Source organism: Drosophila mauritiana, chromosome 2R (genome assembly GCF_004382145.1).
Source record: "Drosophila mauritiana strain mau12 chromosome 2R, ASM438214v1, whole genome shotgun sequence".
NCBI classification, from domain to species: Eukaryota; Metazoa; Arthropoda; class Insecta; order Diptera; family Drosophilidae; genus Drosophila; species Drosophila mauritiana.
This window is the reverse complement of record NC_046668.1, coordinates 11,891,010-11,906,619: the sequence shown is the minus strand read 5'-3', so window position 1 is coordinate 11,906,619 and position 15,610 is coordinate 11,891,010. Positions and strand designations below refer to the sequence as shown.

General features: G+C 42.2%; 2 protein-coding genes across 4 annotated transcripts in view; one reads left to right on the top strand and one right to left on the bottom strand.

Annotated features, from left to right (window-relative positions):
- LOC117138500 (low-density lipoprotein receptor-related protein 6) overlaps positions 1–15,610 on the top strand; it is a 29,225-nt gene that overhangs the window by 2,550 nt on the left and 11,065 nt on the right. The window lies entirely within an intron of this gene.
- LOC117138501 lies at positions 1,339–3,521 on the bottom strand. 3 transcript variants are annotated; one of them, XM_033300633.1, is made up of 5 exons: positions 3,173–3,208; positions 3,113–3,117; positions 2,911–3,053; positions 2,721–2,853; positions 1,339–2,660 (listed from the first exon to the last, which is right to left on the bottom strand). In XM_033300633.1, coding segments are annotated over exons 1-5 (384 nt in total). In that variant the 5' UTR covers positions 3,175–3,208; the 3' UTR covers positions 1,339–2,559. The 3 variants fall into 3 exon arrangements, with proteins under 3 accessions (XP_033156524.1, XP_033156521.1, XP_033156523.1); XM_033300630.1 differs by having other exon boundaries at positions 3,109–3,521; XM_033300632.1 differs by lacking the exon at positions 2,721–2,853 and having other exon boundaries at positions 2,577–2,660; positions 3,109–3,521.

The window sequence follows — 15,610 nt, the reverse complement described above, 5'->3', positions numbered from 1 at the left end:
TATGTACTACTATAGATTCATATGGCATGACTCCTTGGAAGTTTTTCTCAGTGCAGCTTAAAAAAGGGCGCAAAGGACTGAAGCAGAAGGGATCTGCACGGGACAAGTCAATATGGAAATAGCAAATGGACAAAGGCCGTCCAAACATCGTTAAGCCCCAAAAACGCTCGAGTGTTTGGCTGAAAGATAAGCCTTCGGATTCTTCGTTTATTTTTTTTTATTTTCCGGCTCTCTCCTTCAGTTGCAATCCGGAGTTTTTTCGAAGTCCGGAATTGCGAGTACTCCAGCATGCATGGAGGCATCCACAAAGCAAGTGCCGCCGCACCGAAAAGGAAGCCCGAAAACTTAAATTTGTCGAGCCGGGTGGGAGGAAAAAAAGCGCATCAAATATGTACACAAAGCTCCGGGAAAAAACCCATCTCCCGTCATTCCCGGCCAGCTCTCTGTCGTTGTGTGTGGGTGGTTTTGGGTGGTTTGGGTGGTGTGTGGATGGATGCTTACTTTCTTTAACACTTTGACGCGCGCACAAAGTGTTTTTTTGCCAGCGTTGATTTGCCGCCCATGCCACCCGCTCCACTCCCACACTACCCAACGGCCACCCGGTTCTTCTTTAAACCTTGTTCTTTTTTGCAGCTAACTGACGTTTTTGCGCGCTTCTGTCATGCCGTGCGGGGGATTCCCCCTTTTTGGTCCCTTTACGTCAGCGCTCAGCGCTATTTGCTTTAGCTTCTATTTACTACGCCGTAGTAACGCCAGTTTAGTAGTAATGGGAGCACTTCAAAGGCGACGGCGCCTTTGACGCCGCATCCACCGCCCACTGACGGCATCCTGCCATCCTGGCTGACATCCTTTGCGTCCCCGCGGGACACTCGACATTTCACTGTTGTTGACATTGATTTTGATTTCATTTATGTGTGCACCAGTTCCACTTTCAACTTTCCAACAGCCAGCTGACATTGGCTTAGAATGTCAGTCAACACTTGCCACACTTTGTCTTTCCTCGCGGGATTTGTCTAGGCAGCCTTAGTCGTTAGGATTTCCCAATTATCCAATTAAAAATGACCAACTCAATTTAGTCGTGCGTAAGTTTAAGCTCGAGCGTAGCAATTAAAATCTTAATTTGATGTTTTGCATTCTATCAGGATGTTAACTATAGCGTGAACTAGTTTAATTATATAAATGTAAAAGTGTTTCACAAGAAAGCTGCCCAAACTAATAGCCTTTAGCAAAGAATCACTTCAACTTTACTCTTTGTAGGAAATAAGATTATGGACAATGATTAATGCAATTATTTTAGTTAGGTTTCTATAATCTGTTTAAAGCTTTTCACATTACGTACAATGGTACAATTATGTCAATGTAATATAGTAATAATTCCCTAAAATGTTACCTAATTTTGCATAATTATAAACATACTGCCCGCAAGGAATGACACCAAATGAGCTCTTGAATTGCAATTAATCAACTTAACCTTTAATCATACTATTCAAAGCTCGCTTAAACTTTCCACAAGTAGCAAGCTGTTGATTTAGTTTGCTATCGAAATGCATAGCTGTTAAACAGCTTCCTGCCAGGAATTGCATACAAATATCTGCTTAAACTTAAGCCCAATGAAACGCCCGAACGAACGGCAAACACAATTGGGCTTTAACTAACCCAATCATCCTGGGAGCCATCTGCATTCCGTATGCAAACTGCTAAAACCAAAGGCAAACTCTCGGTCCGCCGGCACAAATGTATCACTTTGCAATTTAAACAATAATGTTGTGGTGTGGTCAGCCCGGCGTTTGTGTAATGCATCTGTGCCTGCCTGCCGCCCGGCAGTTCGGTTGCATCCACATCATCATCGTCGCATCATGGCATCATGGCATCATCCTGCTCATCAACGCGACGAACGCCCTCCTCTGACCACAGATTTGTGTGTGGGCGGGTTGGCCTGGCACTGACCTCTGTGTGTTGGCTGATAGGGTTGTGCGTATATTTTACACAGAGAAAAATAACCCGATTTATTAGTTTTAAAACTAGGATTGTAGAAGAAAATAAAATGCTGTGTAGTTTCAAACTGGCTGACTGTAGAAACAGCTTCTTACTTAACCAAAAATGCTTCGAATATTTGTAAAGAATTTTCTATAAATTCTATTTCCCAGTGCATTTGCGTAATTGGTTTTGGTATTGCCAGCAAATTGGCTACCATATGCAGCGCGGTTGGCATATGCAAATATATGTGTATGCAACTGCCACAAGAGCAACAACAAAACGCATCGCGAACCCGTCCAACTGCTTTTGGCCAACTTCTGGATCCTTCTTGCCGTTGCCGTCGCTTATCACTTATCGTAATCTTGTAATTACGTGTGTTCCACAAATGTTAATTGCAAAAAGGGAAACATTGATAGGCTAAGGGCATTCCCAGCTGGATTATCCACCATCTCGATTCCCTCGCACTTTGGCCAGCACTCCTTTGCAGTTTAAACGAGTTGTTCGCATGGCAAATCGTTAATTTAACGATTGTGTTTATTTTTTTTGAGGATCTCTTTAATAGCACATAAAACCATCCAGAACTTAGACGGCTGTTTCATCGGGACTCTCGTCGTTCACGTCACTCGATAGACCTAGTTCCACAAAATGCAGGGCCACAATCAACAGGAAATATATTTCCATTGCTTGGGTTGGGAAAAGTAATTAATTTAAAGCCAATAATTAGTTTGCCCCATATATCTTACCCAATATGGGAATGAAAATCAAGGCCAATAAAAGGTGGCTATAGGCAAATGAAAGGGACAGGATAACGATCAAGTAGACGAGGGCCAAAAAGATCGTTTTTAATATCCAAATCAATATGGGTATTCGACCAGACTAATAACTAAGTGTGAGAAACTAACTATAACTAAACCTATAAAAATAGCTACTTACATTCACGCTCAAAAGCAGTCCAATATCCGTCAAAAGGTCGACCAGCAGGACTAGGATAACCTGAATACGATTCTTCATCATTGTGACAGTGACTAGATCATGGACATCGTCGCCACTGTGTTTTTCGAAATACCACTGTCGAACTGAAGAAAAGTTAATGAAAATTCATTTAACGATCACAAGCAAAATGCAATTTACAAACAGGCCCTGGGAAATAGAAGATAGTCAGGTGATAGAACAGGCGAAGTAAATCGAGTATTACATAGGAACTTGCTATCACAACTACACCAGTGCTGATCGAGTAGCAACAAAAGAATTTGTTTAGCAAAGCCATGTTGGAAACAGCTATTATAGACTTGAATTTTCTCCTACATATTGTCAGTTTTTGAAAAGCCAGCATATACATAGGTGAGAATAAAATAATGCGAGCATAATTTACCCAACAAGTTGCCAATTTAAAGGCACCAAACATGTCAGCAAGTAATTAAATTTCTATACCCATTTGCATATCTGCAGGCGCGCAGGCAACCCTGTTCTCCGTGCGCCTGTATGCGTGCGTATCTGTGTGTATGGAGGCCACTTAACATAGCCGTTGGCTTTGGCCAACTAACGAACTGAACGAGAAACTGAAATAAAAACAAGGGGACTCCTCGTCTCCGGAAACATTTAGGGATGGGGCGATGCACATGTGACCAGAGCGGAGTCACAGGTGAAGTCACAGTTTTAAAGTGTGAACTGCTACGAAAGATACAAATATATAGAAAGTTTTAAGATTAGGCCAGTTGTATAACCCTTAAAAGTTTAATTTTTGTTAATATTATTTTATGCTTAAATATTCTAAAGTAATATAATCAAGTAAGTGCTTATTGTACTCTGCCTAAACGATAGTTTCCAATTGTGAACTGCTACGAAATATACAAATATATAGAAAGTTCTAAGATAAGGCCAGCTGTATAATCTTAAAAAGTTTAATTTTTCTTATAAGTATTTTATGCTTAAATATTCTAAAGTAATATAATCAAGTAAGTGCTTATTGTTACTCTGCATAAACGATAGTTTCTGTTTCGTTGGAGTCGCCCATCACTAGGTGGCATCTTGGCCGTGTCTCCCTTGCTAACAAGCTACCCACCCGGTCCCCTCCATCGCCTCCCGCTGCTCCTGGCCGCAGTGGCTGGTGGGGTTCCTTTTGCTGGTTGCTGCTTGTCGTTGCTGCCTCCGCCGCTTTAAATGTCTGGGCGTTCGTGCGTTGCCTGCAACGCAGCAGAGCAGCGCATAAACATGCACATCGTTAAGAGACGAGACCGGGCTCAGACCCAGGCCCAAAATCATGGCCCAGACCCTTTTAGGCCGCCAGTTCCCCCTCTCTCTGTCCCACTTGGCCACTTGCGACTCGTTTCCAAGCCAAGCCGGTCATTTAGAGGCCAGGCCCAGCATGCCTTCCACCACACATATCCGTACAATCAACAAACCTGGCCAGAAATGTTTTTCCTCTTTTTCTTCTTTATACCTTATTTTTTTTTTTGGTTACTTTTTTTTTTTTTTTGGTTTTTGGCTTGTTTTGGCCTTTTGACTGCTCTTTGTTTTCGTGTAATTGTTCTGACTGCCGTTCTTGTTTACGTTTCATTGGCTCCCGAGTTTCCTTCCTTCTTATATTTTATTTTATTTTTTTATTATTATTTTTTTTTTTTTTTTGCCAAAGATCTGAACTCCATATGGCGGTGGTCGAGTCTCGGGTTTCGTTATCTAATATTGCTGGGAGGAAACATTAATTCGCAGCTCGTTGGCAGATCCTTCTTCTTCATAGTCCAACGGCCAGCAGTCTCCCCGTTCGACGAATTGCTAATTTATTTCACTCTTGTACCTCGGAACACGCTTCCTATCTAGACGGCGGAAAAAAACCAATTTAAAGTTTATTTATGGCTTTTATTATTTTATACCCTCTCTATATTTGGCATTTTTCCTGTTGCTCTTTTTTCGCAGCTGCCTCTTCGACTGGCGTTTGTCAATTTTTAACCTGTTGTGCATACTAATTTGTCCAGAGCTCGTTTTTTTTTTTTTTTATATCGTATTTGATTTTCCCTGGAGAGGGTTGCTTCTCCATAATTTAAGTGACACTTTGGATGATTTGTGGGCCAAGCGAAAACGCCTCGATTGATTTTTTAATTAACTTTGGTCGAACGATAAATTAAGGCTGCTTATTTTTTTTAGAAGATCCTTTAACTTCGCCAATCAAAACTTTGTAGACTGGCAGGCAGAGAAAAAAAATTCACTGGCTAACGCATAAATTAAACCACGATGCCGAATTCCAGCAATCTCCTGGCTACATCAGCATCATTAGTTATACATAGGTCGAAAACAAGCCAAGTGAAACCAGAAAACCACAAAAACTAATTTATCACACAGATGGTTCATGCTTAGTTTTAATGGTTTTTGATGGACAAAAGGGAAAGAGTTCGATAACGTCAGTAAAAAACACGGCCAAAAGAATGATATTGGAAGACCATGTTTTTTGTTGTAGAAAATTCGAATGGGTTATTCCAGCCATAAAGTGTAATGTAAATTGTTTATCAAGCCGTTTGCCATAAATTCATATAAAACTGCAATGCGAAATTTAACTGCAACACGCCAACGCAACGAAAATGAGCAGACACTTAAAGTAAACATCGCATTAAATGTAAACAGGCACTGCAAGAAAAGTCGGTATATTCCTAATGAATATTCCTTTATAAGACAGTTCCATACAATTATAATGTATATTAATCTATAATACATAATACAAGTGTACAACTATCTTATGAAGACACTGTTTTCTTTGGTTTGAAATCCTTTTATTTTTTTAAACATATATTCTTGTGGCCACAACTTTTTCTTGCCGTGTAGTCGAACTCATTTGTGCGTGTCGTTTGTTTGGGAAAAAGAGTTTCTGAGCGCAGCACAAACAAATCATTGAAACCGCTGCTGCGAGTGCGTGCGTTTAAATCTATCAATAGACCCCATTTGTAATTGTTGCAATGGCCAGGCAGTTCCGGTTTGAGGCCAATGGCATATCATTGGGCATTGGTATTGGAATCGTTGGTCCAAAGGGTTATTGCAGGGCAACGAATCATTCTCTAATGTGTTGATACACAAATTGTTCGCCGTTTGTGTTTAATTTCTCCCTTATGGGCCCAGCATGCTAATTAACAGCAAACGAGGGAGATACCATCCGCAGCATCCGTTCCTTTCTCTTTCCACTTCAACTTCCTCGGCAGATACGTGGATGTATCTGCTGGGTACATGTATCTGCTGAGCTTTCCCCTTACTCTGCACACACATTCGCACACCATGACTGTGGCATTAAGAGTCGAGGTTGTGGTATGTCATGCCATCTTAATAATGACATTTATTTGTAACGTGTTAAGATACTAAGTTGCCCCGTCCACAACATGCAACATGCTGCACATAACCATACCTGTGAGCGATCCATCTCCATTGGCATGTGAGTACGGAATATCTGGAGTTGGATTGGATGGGGTATGAATACACTTATATTATATATGCCCAACGGATTGCGGTTTTTCTTTCCTGTCCTCACCTGCCGACGCAGTCCGGGCAATTTTCAACAATTTGCAGCCATTTTTGCCGAGCAACAGCAACATTGGCCAGAAAAGCTATAACAATTTCCATGACTCGAGCTTATTAACTTTGGTATGCGTAATAACTTTAGTGCTGCACACGGTTACACTGGCTAACAAAAGTTTGGGAACAAGCTTAAGTTTGCATATAATAAAATAAAATAAAATATGGTATAATAAAAGTCTACAAGTTGAGCATGAAAATGTTTTATTTCTAAGGGAGTCTTAAACATCCAAATAAGAAATGGATAAAAGAACTGATCAGCGATTCTACACAAAACAGAATCTAAAATATTAAACAAAAACTTTGGTTTGTCTATTTGGTAACATAACATTATTTTGCTAAAAGTTTTAATCGAGTATTAAAAGTTGGAACCTTAGTAAGATTTTCTAATAGAGATTAGAGTTTAAGCTAAAAGACCTCATTTCAAAAATGTAAAAAAAATATTTCAAGCATTAAAAAGCTACTTTTTTCCTAATTTGCTGTTTCATAACACCCCACCCTGTTGGCCAGTGTACGTTGAACCCGGACACCTCCTCCGATTCAGTTCAGCAATCATCCACAGCTGCCGAGGTGCGTGTGAGTGAGTTCCTCCGATGGATCTTGGCAATTGTTATAATTTGCCACATATTGAAATTGAATTGCCTGGGCTTGCAACAACGCGCTGCATGTGGCTGTGATGGTGGTGGTGGTGTTGGTGCTGGTGGGTTTGAATGTGGCACTCAGTCACTCGCTCACCTTCACGGTAAATGCAGTTGAGCGCTTGACTAATTTCGCATTCATGCCTGCTGCACTGGGTGCAAACAGCTTATTTAGCCGGGTGCGTTGATGTGTGGCTGCTCCCACAAGTTTCCGTTTCCACTTGGCCACTCGATGGGCTGTGGACAGCCGCCTATTTGCCTGCTGCACTCGGAAGGAATACACACTGCTAATTGGGCTAAATCAAAGTTAATGCCCAAAGATGTGAGTTTAGCAAATTCCGACTATTTAAAGAGGCTAAGCTAGTCTTTAAATAAAAATTTAGACTTGGGTATATCCCCCCCAAATGGCAGCGATATAAATTTCGCTTATGACACCTCACTTGACAACGGACAGGCGGTTAAATATATGCATAGGAAGGTGTCAAGTCAACTCAACTCCACTCCACTCCACTCCACTCAAGTTGGCGCGAGGCAAAAGAAAAAAAAACACGTTTTGCGACTAAAGGGGCGCATTTAAATACGCTGGCAGCAGATTCGACGCTTTAAAAGTTTAAACAAATCAGCTAACAGTAAATAACCTGTTGCGTTTGCGCCATTAATGTCGAACTTCATTATGTTGATATACGAGCGGTGGTAGTATTAAGTAAAGTTTTGGCAGCACTCCTGTGATATCACCAAAGTAATTTTACACCAGTAGACAACAACTTCATTATCGCATAAGCTCCGATTACAGAGAGCCTCCCAAAAACCAAATATTTAAAACAATGGGTATATAGAGGGGCGAGGGGCACGAACAACAATGCAAACATAATCATTATCGAGATTACGGCCAAATTTATCGAGAGCCGCAGTCTCCAAGTGCTTAACGAGCCCAAAAAGATGCCTTCATGGCTTGATTTTGTACCTGCACTGAGAAAAAATCGAGTTTTATTTTGTTTAAAATAGTTAACATTTCAAAGAATGTAGATTTAATCGAGGAACCAAAATATAATCATTCTGTTTCTAAATTTGCAGAGTATAGGCAATATTTGTATTGTATTGATTAATTGGAAATATATATTATATAGATATTTAAATATAGTTTTTAGTTTTTAGTTTTTCGATTAGTTCAATTATTATGCTCAAATGCGAATATAACGCAAAAAGATTAAAGATTTGTAAGATACATAAGATACATCTTCACATATTTTGAAGAACACTTTCAGTCCAATCTACTTCACACTAATTTCGCTCACTGTAGTGATATCTCTTCTTGCTGGAATCGTTTGGCTTAGCTTGTTTTGGGACACGTCTTGTTTGCTCTCCTCGTTTTCCAGAGTTACCTGCGCTACCTGAGTTCCCCCAGCTGTTCACGAACTTGGACTACTGGCTGGCGAACCCGAGAGTTTATACCCGTACGTACGTAGATCCCACTCCACCGCCCTAATCACATCTTGGTTTTGTGGCGGCGGGAGAGGATTGTGTTTGGGTTTTCGACTTTGGGTTTTGTATACGCTTTTTTTTCTTTCTGTTTTCTGGGCTGTGCCCACAAAACGCCTCGAGGCGGCAGTCGCACTCGCCACACAACAAGCTGTTTTATGGCCAAATCCAAAACCAAAGCCAGGCCCAAGCTCGTTTGTGTATCTGGCTTTGTCCCTAAACAAAAACCCAAACAAGACAACAACGGCGAGCGTAAAGAATTTGTATAAATAAAAGCGTGTAGGGGGTAACAAGCAAGTATAATAATTAAAATGAAATCAGACGGACGGGCAGAAAAAAACCCATAAGCTACAAAGAGGATGGATAGATGGATGGATGGATGGTTGGATGATGAGGATGAGGTGGAGCAGGCATAGAAACACCTGAACTCCATTCAAAATGCTAAATTTGTCAACTGAATGCGAACATTGTGTCCGATATTTATTTGCATGTGAAAAGCGTAATCTGGCCAAAATTCAAAGTTTTGGGTTACTTGTTCTCTCTAGGATTGCCAAACTTTTGTTATGCTAAGTGTGGTAAACATAAATTTGATTTAAATTAGCATGCATGTTTTATTTGCGGATTTTCCGTAATGTTAAACTCGAAAGCGTTAAAGTTCTCATAAAATTTTATACGTTTCTACTTGGATTCTCTAGGAATTATAGCTTCATAACAACAATTCAGTTTTGTGTCCAGACTAATGGCTTTAAAGATGACTTGACTGCTGGTTAATGAATCTGTAATGCCTGGGATGTCTTGAATGTTTGCCTTCGTCGGTGACAGAGCAATTAGTTAGCCGGCACTTTCCATCTGGGATGGCATAAATCTGAAATTGATTTATAAATTACCGTCTGGCAAACGCAGCAGCAGCCACAACATCGAGCTAAGAGAAAAAGTAAATGGCAATAAAATATCAATTTGCAAAAGCTGGTCGCTCCTTTTGGCCAAGATGGGTATGGAGATGGGAGCGGGAATGGGCATCCAAGTGGAGATGGAGATCCTAAAGGCCAAGGCAAGGGGCCAATTGCAATGGTGATTTGTTTGCCGCGTCTTTGGCCGGCTGCTCTGCTCTCCTGCTTGGCAATTTACTTTTACAACACCCAGGACTGAATCGGGATAATTTATGCTGCAATTTATAACCAACTCGGGATCTGTGGCTGCTCCTCCTCGAATGCCAGCATATTTCCATACATGGCCCAGACTTTGGACCGCATGTGGCAATTAACCAAAAGTAAATCTCGTTGTCAGTTGGGCGCTGTAGAAATTTTCGATTCCAATTCACTTCAATCAGTGTGCACAAATACTTGTTTCGCGGCTGGCAGGCAGCTCAATAATTCAATATAAATCAATTCCATCTGCCATGCGGTGCTAATGGCCACAAGTGGAGTAGTCCCAATCCCAAAAGGCAGACTCGTCTCAATTGGCAGACTCGCTGCTGCTGTAGACATTTTGCCTCTTTCCTTTTTTTTTATTTTTTATTTTTTTACATTTGCAATTCCAGGGCCCTCGAACTTGTAGTTGCTTTATTTGTACACATGTACAAATTTTTATTTTGCTCAAATGTTTGCTTCTGACAGCTTCAGCTTCGACGGCGGGGCACGAAGGTGGAGGCTCCACTGTGGCAGTGTGTTCTCGAGGACGCGCCCGACTTGCTGGCAACTAATTGAATGTCAATTTGTTTGTTGCCTCGCTTCCAGCTGCCAACTGCCAAGTGAATGTGGATGTGAATGTGGATGAGGATGTGGATGCTACTCATTTCGTATGCCTGTCACAAGACTTCATCTGCATTAACATATTGCCTCTTGCACAGCCAATATTTAACTTGCATTATAGGCCGTTCTGCAATCCCTTATTTATGCATTTATTTACCCAACTTATTTATCGCCGTGACCAACTTACCCTCACATTGCTTTTTGTTTTTTTAGATAGACAAATATTTGGGCAGCCGGGTGGCTGTTACCTCTATTTGCCATGTGGACATCATGGGTATCTGTTCCATAGCCTCCGGCGGAATTAGGAATTTAATTAAAGTAAACCACAATTTGGATTAATTTGTTATGGGAAAGGAAAGGATAGGGGTTGAGCATTTACATTTATCTTAGGGGTGACTGATTAAATGTAAATAAACAAACTCAAGGGAATTCCCTTTTTTAAATGGACAATAATGTAGATTGAAAAAATAATATAATAATGCAAATTTGTTAAGCGAATTATTCAATGTTTTCATGCTTTGCAAGCAGTTGGGAATAATTTTCTATATTTTAAGCTGCTGTTGTTAAATTTGCGTTCAGCAATGAGAAGATAAGGTTGTAGTCCGTTATCGATATCTATATATACATACATATATATGGCATACAAAGTAAACCCTGGCATAATGAATATAATGAGCCCGTGCCCAACTGGCTGCAAATTAATTTAAATCATCAAGCCGGCGCGCAAGAATATTAAATTTACAATTTTCCTACATTTTTTTTTTGCCCTGCTGTGCGCGAGTACATGGCCCACCTGCTCCTCCCCGAGTTCCGCCATTCCACTGCCCCCACTGGGTGGTTAGCCCCCCGGATTCGCCGGGAATGCAATTCATAGCCAGCGAGGCACACAGCCCCGCAATCTTGATGGGCAACACTTGAGTGCAGCAACTACAACTACTCTACTGCACAACTACACAACTATGCTCGTGTACGGCGGACGAACGAGGCATATTGCCATAAAATTAACGGATCCTAGGTGGATGAGGCACTGGTCTGGTCCAGGGGACTGCACTACGAGGAGGAGGAGGTGGGGCAGTGGCAGTGGATGTGGAAGTGGAAGTGGCAGGGTTCGTGGGGCTGCAGAAAATATTAACACGATATTTTTCAAGCGAGATTGCTGAACTGCACTGCTAATAAAGAAGACCAAAACTGTCTAAGCTTTTAATTTAATGCAAAATTATAGTTTGAGATACACCTCATTAAATACATGTTTACATTGTAAGCTCATAATTCATCTAACCAGTTTTGTTCGTTAGCAGCAAGTACTTGAGTCAAAAATCAAGTTAGTAGCTAAATGCTTATAGTAGTACTCTGTTTTAGATTAAAGAAAATCCTAATGCGATTTTCCTAGTTAAAAAACCTTACCTTTTTTACCTCGCATGGTAGCCTTAATTAAGAAGGCTTTACATATCTAGGTCACACACTTTTTTTTCTCAGTGTGCTGATGCGGCTGTTGGGGCTGCTGCTTCTGCTGATTTTGCTGCTGCTGCTGCTGTTGCTGTTCCTCTGACCAACCCACATCGTTATCATAATATGAATGGTGGTGGCCCCAGTCGTGCCGTCGCTGGCTGTGTGGGCGGGGCCGCCTCCATTTTCTACCTTCCACCTCGGCTTGATTATGAGTGAGTGCGCCACAACCATGGGAACACAACCGATCCGAGGAGAACGCAGGCCAGACCAGACCAGAACAGAACGGACCAGACCAGAACAGAACGGAACGGAACAGAAACATTGAGCATGGTCATGTGCTTGTCAGGCCCATTCCCCGCCAGCTTTCTGGCTGCTGACATGTGGGTACAGTGTTTCCTCGACAGCCCAACCCCACAACCAGCAACCCTGCTTATCCTGCACATCCTGGCATTGCTGATAATGATGCAGCGCTTTATACGCTGACTAGGCTTGTATCCTTCGGCTGCAGGAGCAGTAGCTGCGCTTGCATTTCGTCCTCTGCCCATCGTTGTCACGTATTTGGCACAAGTATTTAATTAGGAAGTGCTTACGCTTCAAGTAAGCACTCAAACAATGCTTTTTTTTAGCACAGGACCAACTTAAATTGCTGCACGAGAAATTAGAGCTTTTAATATACTTAAAGCTTAAATTAAGCTGTGCAGTGCAGTGCAGATGGCTAGCCATGCTGGAATATTTTAAAACTTTTAAGCAGATTTTCATTAAAACTTGTTGGCAGCCAAACTAAATTTAAAATGGCTGAAGACTTTCTTTTAATTGGGTCAAACCAAAGGGGAGCAGGACGTAAATAGGATTACCATAAATATTTCTAACCAACCAAAGGAGTTGCAGTTGAAAGTGGCTTAAATAAAAACATTTTTGCAAATAGCTTGAAGCAAAGATATTATTTCCTTCTCACAATGATAATTGGCGCAGTTGATCGACCACTTACAAGCCATAACAGTGCTCCGATATGCCAAGCAGCACCGAGTAAGTGCCTCTTGTTGGGAATTGAAGTTCGTCTTCCTTGACTTGAAATTGATGCAAATTTCTATGGCCCCAAGGGCTGATGATGGACGCTTGGCAAAGAAATCCAAAGCAAAGCGGCAGCAACTGACCTCTCCACACCTTCAAATAGAGTGAAGCAACCCGCCCCAGCCAGCACCCATCCCCTGGCTCAGGCTAACGACGCCGATTTGGTTTTGGGCCACTGTCATTTCCAGAAACGAAGCTCCTTCAAAGAGCTCTTGGCCCACTCGAGTGTCTTTGGCCCCTTGAACCCTCGGGCGTCTAACCAAACCAATGAGCTGAGGAAGTATTCTCGAATAAAAACGAGCAGAGTAACTGCTCCGCCCCCGATTTCACTGATAGATGTACCTTGTTCTGGACTCCATGCAACTGCAACGCAGCATCTTTGTGGCATAGAGTTTGCTGCTGCTGCTGCATGTCTGCGCCTTTTTCCATGTTGTGTCGTCTTGCTGCCGTTGGTGTGTGTGTTTTTTTTTCGTTTTCTGTTTTTTGTTGGGGGCACAGCACGTTTTCCGTTTGGAAAAGATAACAAACCCAATCGTTTGTGCAACATTTTCAACAGTTTTGGCACGATTCCTACCACAACGCTTCTGCTTTGCCTCTCGCTGCCTCCCACCCTCTCTGCCTCTTTCTTTTGTCAGCCAGCTATCTCTTTCTGTGTGGCACCAATTTGGGGAATGCTTTTTGTTGCTGTAGCTCTGGAGCTCTGTACACTGAGAGAATGGGGGTGTGGTTCTTGAGAATTTCATAGGGCTGTTGTCTAGAAATCCCAAAGAACTTTAATACAGCATCAGCTTAAAATATGATTGTTTTTTATTTTGTTTTGAGTTACATGAACTATTCTTTTGCGGTGTAGCTTTAGCCTGGCCAGCTTCTTCTTTTGCCTGCTCCCCCGAAGCGCGAACGAGTTGAGTTTTGGCAAGTCTTTCCCTTCCGAACGTGCAAATTGCATGCTGTGCGAGTTAATGGCGTTTCGCTGGGGATTTGCCTGGTTGGGGGCGGGGAAAATGGGTGTTGATGCTAACGAGTTGAGAGAAAATAAAGTTCATGACTTCATTTTTTTTTCCACAATATTTTATTTGGTTGAGGGCACGTCTTCTGGGGCTTTGTTCGTGATGGTTATGCTTAGCATCATGCCCACAGATACACACGCACACATTGGTAGAGAAATTCGGGCTTGGGGTTGAACAGGCATATCCATCTGCATAATATTTAAATGCTCCATTCCATCAAGCAAATGGAAAGATCGTCGCATCCGTCCACCGCCCATTGTAATATAATGTTGAGGATTTTAAATAAAACATGAGTTGCTCCGTCCAGGAGGAAACCCAAACAATGGCTGAGCAAAATGCTCCCGGCCCCTTTTCGGGCACAATTGCAATTTCCACTTTTGGCTTCGACTGGCTGTGGCTATAGCTATCGCTGTATAACTCCAATCCACAGCTGCATCCACTGAGTGCTCTACTATATATTCGCATTGCGTTTTGTTTCGCGTCGCGTCGTCGACTGGAGTGGATTGGAGTTGATGATGTTTGCCCGATAAGTGGGCTGGTGGACTGGAGGAGCATCGGGCTGTGGGCAATTTTCAACGAGCTGATGGGTTGGGCTGATGATCTCAGTTGCATCCTTCAGTCTTGGCCAGCGCTTATGATGAGGCTGCCTTTCCGGGTTCTCGGCGGACTGTCGTTTTTGGCATAAATTTTAATGCCATCATGAGCTGGGCGGGCTTCGATTATAATTTATATTACAAAAAAAGGCAGAAAACAAATACTGTTCAGACTTACATTAATTTAATAAAATAAAATCCAGCCAAATATATAGCTGAAATGCCTGAAACGCAATCAGAATAATGTGAATTCGAGGAACTCAAGCATAAGATTAAAGTTCTTATACAAGTGCTTATTATTCGCAGTTTTCCCCGTTGCCCCGTCGTCGTTTTATTAATGTTGTTTTGATCAAGTAGTGGCTGGCAGCTTGTTAACTGCCTCAACGAACTCTGATGAGGATGTGGATCCGGATGCAGGCAGTCATGTTTATGTTTAACTTTTTAAATGTTAATGCTGCGAGCCGAGTTTTAATGCATTTTAAGTTGCTGTTGCCGCGAGTTCGCCTGTCCGTATGTCCAGTTGTCCAGTTGTCCGTATGTCCCGTTGTCCGTTTGTCCGTTCGACTCGCTTCAGTGGACATGCCTTCAAAATTCGCCATGCTGCTGGCTACTCACAATTTTCCATGCACATTATCGGGCCAGGAGGAGCTGATTTCCATTTTGGTGTGTGTTTTTTGCGCCACCACAGAGATTATTTAGCATTTTTCCCGCATCCGTCGACGGGTTCATACGATTTGTGGTTTGTTGATTTTTCTCATTCAACGCTCCATCGCTTTTTGCTTGCCTGCCCAGCAAACCCATTCCTCCAGCGTTCAGCAACACAATCATTATGGTCGCGCTGCATCCGTCCAGGTTCCAGTCTTTTAGTTGGCAATTGGCGTTGGCCGGGGCCATCGCAGCGTATTTATTTTAACGTTAATGGCCAGTTGTCATATCGGGCGAGCACAGACAGGCACCCCGCAGCCACATCCCTCATCCACATCCTCATCAGATTCCTCCCTCTACTCCTCCACCGGATTACCCGCCCCGATCTGTTCCGCAGCACGCGGCGATTACATTTTAAGTAGGTGTATGAACATTTTCGTGTCAGTGGT